The sequence below is a fragment of the Anguilla anguilla genome, chromosome 8 (genome assembly GCF_013347855.1).
Source record: "Anguilla anguilla isolate fAngAng1 chromosome 8, fAngAng1.pri, whole genome shotgun sequence".
Taxonomy (NCBI): domain Eukaryota; kingdom Metazoa; phylum Chordata; class Actinopteri; order Anguilliformes; family Anguillidae; genus Anguilla; species Anguilla anguilla.
In genome coordinates, this window is record NC_049208.1 from 4,280,379 (window position 1) to 4,285,378 (window position 5,000).

Genomic DNA, 5,000 nt, shown 5'->3' on the forward strand with positions numbered 1-5,000 from the left:
CCCCCCCCCCAACAGCCGCCCCCACCCCCGCCGCCCCCCCCCACCCACGCCGCCCCCCCCCCCCGCGCTGCTCCGCACTCCCATTTTTACTGCTTCTCCATCATCTGTTATTATTTCATTTTCGCGACGAACAGCAACAACAACAACAACAACAACAGCAACAGGAGCGCTGATGGAGGGAGTGCGGAGCGCGCTCGCTCCGGCTGAAGGGGAGATTAAAGATTAATAAGAGCTTTATATTGTGTGAGAGATTTATGCAGCGTGCAGACATGGAGAGCATGCGGACAGCGTAGGCTGCGGAGGGTGTCAGCTCCACGGACTGGCAGCACTCCACGTCCACACTGAGGCCTGCGTGTGTGTGTGTGTGTGGGTGTGTGTGTGTGTGTGCGCATGTGTGTGTGGGTGGGTGTCGGTGCGTGTGTGTGGGTGTGTGCGTGCGTGTGTGTGTGGGTATATGTGTGTGTGGGTGTCGGTGTGTGTGTGTGGGTGTAGTTGTAGGTGTGTATGAGTGAGTGTTTGTGTGTGTGTGGGTGTGTATGTGTGTGTGCGTGGATGGATGTGTGTGTGTGTGGGTGTGGGTGGGTGTCGTGTGTCTGTGTGTGTATGGGTGTGTGTGTGTGTGTGTGGGTGTCGGTGTGTCTGTGTGCGTGGGTGTGTGTGTGTGTGTGTGTGTGTGTGGTGTCGGTGTGTGGGTGTAGGTGTGTATGTGTGAGTGTTTGTGTGGGTGTGGGTGTGTATGTGTGTGTGTGTGTGTGTGTATATGTGTGGGTTGATGTTTGTGTGTGTGTGTGTGTGTGTGGGTGTCGGTGTGTGTGTGTGGGTGGGTGTCGTGTGTCTGTGTGCGCGCGTGTGTGTGTGTGTGTGGGTATATGTGTTTGTGTGGGTGTCGGTGTGTGTGTGTGGGTGTAGGTGTAGGTGTATATGTGTGAGTGTTTGTGTGTGGGTGGTGTGTATGTGTGTGTGCGTGTGTGTCTATGTGTGGGTGGATGTGTGTGTGTGTGGGTGGGTGTCGGTGTGTCTGTGTGTGTGGGTGTGTGTGTGTGGGTGGGTGTCGGTGTGTCTGTGTGCGTGGGTCTGTGTGTGTGTGTGTGGGTGTCGGTGTGCGGGTGTAGGTGTGTATGAATCACGACTCCGCTTATCTTGCTCTTGTCTGTTCTGTTACTGAGAGCTCATTCTCCTAGCAGACGCGTTAAGCGCGCACTTGCTGAGGAAACGCACAGTAATGCGTTCAGCGAGGAGTCACCTCTGTTAGGAGTGCCTCTGATTGGAGGAGAGAACGTGTGGTCTCTGCAGCCGCAGAGCCGATTCCACACAGACAGTTCCACCGTGTGGTTTTACCATGCTCACTCAAGGGCTCCGCACTGGACTCAAATCCGCCTATCTATACCCCTCAAATCCTAAAAACCACAGGCCTCTGGCACGCCGTACAACCCCCTGCCTGCCCCCCCCCCCCTCTTCCCCCCAAACCCCCACCCACTCCACCCCCCTTCCCCCCCGCACCCCAGCATGCCTCCCAGACTCCAGGCTCTATAAGAGACACACTCCGGCCTCTGGCACAAAGTACACCCCCTGCCTGCCTCCCGCCTGCGCCCCCCCCATGCCTCCCAGACTCCAGGCTCTATAAGAGTCGCGCTCCCGCAGACAGCCCCAGATAACCCCGCGTCCTCGCCACTCGACCGAGAAACGTTATCAAACCGTTAAAAATCGGGAGGAGATTAAAGCGCTAGAGTGGATGAAAACTCTGTGTGTGTGTGTGTGTGTGTGTGTGTGTGTATTAGAGTGTGTGTGTGTGTGTGTGCTTGTGTGTGTGTATTAGAGTGTGTGTATGTGTGTGTGTGCGTGTTAGAGTGAGTGTGTTAGAGTGTGCGCGTGTGTGTGTGTGTATTAGAGTGTGTGTGTTAGAGTGTGCGCGTGTGTGTTAGAGTGTGTGTGCGTGTTAGAGTGTGTGTGCGTGTTAGAGTGTGTGTGTTAGAGTGTGCGCGTGTGTGTGTGAGTGTGCGTGTGTGTGTGTGCATGTGCGTGTGTGTGTGTGTGTGTGTGTGTGTGTGTGTGTATGCATGAGTATGTGTGTGTGTGTGTGTGTGCGCGTGCGTGTGTGTGTGTGTGTGTGTGTGTTAGAGTGTTTCCAGGGCGGTGCTGGATGCTAGGGGTACTGGAGGAGCCTCAGATACTGACAATAAAAATGCAACACAGCTGAACGGCGGGCAGGAATACCGCCGCAGTGCTGGATACTGGCGAAACAATACGGCTGATTACCAGAGACACAGCTGATATGCTGTAGAGTCACAGCGCTGATATGCTGTAGAGTCACAGCGCTGGATGCTGTAGAGTCACAGCGCTGGATGCTGTAGAGTCACAGCGCTGATATGCTGTAGAGTCACAGCGCTGGATGCTGTAGAGTCACAGCGCTGGATGCTGTAGAGTCACAGCTCTGGATGCTGTAGAGTCACAGCGCTGATATGCTGTAGAGTCACAGCGCTGGATGCTGTAGAGTCACAGGCTGATATGCTGTAGAGTCACAGCGCTGATATGCTGTAGAGTCACAGTGCTGGATGCTGTAGAGTCACAGCGCTGATATGCTGTAGAGTCACAGCGCTGGATGCTGTAGAGTCACAGCGCTGGATGCTGTAGAGTCACAGTGCTGGATGCTGTAGAGTCACAGCGCTGGATGCTGTAGAGTCACAGCGCTGATATGCTGTAGAGTCACAGCGCTGGATGCTGTAGAGTCACAGCGCTGATATGCTGTAGAGTCACAGCGCTGGATGCTGTAGAGTCACAGCGCTGGATGCTGTAGAGTCACAGCGCTGATATGCTGTAGAATCACAGCACTGATATGCTGTAGAGTCACAGCGCTGGATGCTGTAGAGTCACAGCGCTGGATGCTGTAGAGTCACAGCGCTGATATGCTGTAGAGTCACAGCGCTGGATGCTGTAGAGTCACAGTGCTGATATGCTGTAGAGTCACAGCGCTGATATGCTGTAGAGTCACAGTGCTGGATGCTGTAGAGTCACAGCGCTGATATGCTGTAGAGTCACAGTGCTGATATGCTGTAGAGTCACAGCGCTGGATACTGTAGAGTCACAGCACTGGATGCTGTACAGTCACAGCGCTGGATGCTGTACAGTCACAGCGTTGATATGCTGTAGAGTCACAGCGCTGATATGCTGTAGAGTCACAGCGCTGGATGCTGCAGGTGCAATGCATCCACACTGAGTATTGGCAAATGGAACACCACAATGCTGAACCCCTGGTGATATAATGTAACAGGGCTCAGTATTGGCAATACAATGCACCAATGCATAAAACTAGCAGTATAAATGCAACAGCACTGAATATCAGATACGTACTGCACCAATGCATAATCCTAGCAGTGTAAATGCAACAGAACTGAATATCAGATACGTACTGCACCAATGCGGAATGTTGGCAGTATAATGCAACAGCACTGAATATCGAATACGTACTGCACCAATGAGGAATGTTGGCTGTATAATGCAACAGCTCTGAATATTGGAGTTGTAATGCGTCAATGCGGAATATTACCAGTGTAATGCAACAGTACTAAACATTGGCGACATACTGCACCAATGCGGAATGTTGGCACTATAATGCAACAGCCCTGAATAGCCCAGACATCAGGAGCCAAATGCGGAATGTTAGCAGAGACAGAGCAGAGCACAGGGGCATAACAGCCTGAAATGTTCCTCTGGCAAAAGGAAGGAGGAACACGTGCATATTCTTTACAGCATTTCATTTTTGTCTGTCTCTCTCACAAACACACACACACAGGCACACACATAAACACATATACACACGCACACACACACACACACACATACACATACACACACACACACACTCTCACACACACACACACACACATACTCATAAACACATACACACACACACACACACACACATACACATACACACACGCACACACACACACATACACTCACACACACTCTCACACACACACACACACACGCACACACACACACACACACATACACATACACACACACACACACACACACGCACACTCACACTCACACTCACACACACCCACACGCTTACCCTGCCGATGAGCACCGGTTCGGGGCCGCTGTACTCCTCGATCACAAAGAACTGGTTCCAGATCCAGCTCCGCCTGCTGCGCGACCGGGTCTCCGCCCCTCTCTGGCCCCGCCCCTCCTCCGCCTCCTCGAACACCAGGCCCCTGCCGCCCAGCCACGAGTCCACCGTCACTCCCCTTTCGCCGGTCTCCGTGCCGACGCCCAGGTCCAGGTCCAGGTCCAGGCCGGGGTGTGGGCGGAGCTTGAGCACGTGACCGGCGTCGGACTGCGCCCTCCCGTCCACGGAATTCAGAGCGACTCCGGATTCCGGCTCCTCCTCCGTGCGGGCGCGGCTCTGGTTCCCGTCGCCCCGGGGCTCCAGGGTGACGGCGGACAGCGGCGGCGGCGGCGGCGGGAGGAGGTCGGTCCGCGGGCCGCTGGAGACGGTGTTCCAGTCGCCGCCGGCGTCGCCGTGCATCGTCAGCGTGGCGTGAGCGCTGTAGTACCTGTCCCCGTCGGGGGCCTCGCTGCCTGGCCCGCTCGGCCTCTCGGCCCCGCCTCCCGAATCCGGAGTGACTCCGGCCGGCGAGCCGCGGCGGGTGTGAACGCTCGGATCCGGATCGGAGTCGGGGTGCACGGCCGCGCGAGGATCCGAACGCGCCGTCCGACCCCCCGACTGGGACGCGGTCGGGGTGACCGCCCCTTCCTGCCCCGGCTCGGCCGAGACTCCCGACCCCGGCGGGACGCGACCCAAAGGGACGAGGTCCTGTTTCCTGCCCCGCCCGGTCCCGGCCACGCCCGGTCCCGTCCGGTCCTGCTTCTGCGGCGGAGCCGGGCCCTCCCTCGGGCCCGGTTTGGGCGGGGCGCGGTTCTCCGTCAGGTTCGCCCTCCGGGCCGGGTCCGAGGGCCGGCCCCTTCGCTGCGCGACGGTGGTGAGGACGGTC

The 5,000-nt window shown here is 56.4% G+C and overlaps 1 protein-coding gene across 1 annotated transcript in view; it reads right to left on the reverse strand.

Moving 5' to 3' along the window:
- Positions 1–5,000, reverse strand: part of LOC118233484 — a 67,829-nt gene that overhangs the window by 15,977 nt on the left and 46,852 nt on the right. Inside the window, exon 2 of the mRNA XM_035429282.1 lies at positions 4,071–5,000. This exon is cut by the window's right edge and continues 754 nt beyond it. Coding sequence (XP_035285173.1) covers positions 4,071–5,000 — 930 coding nt within the window. The remainder of the gene's footprint in view (positions 1–4,070) is intronic.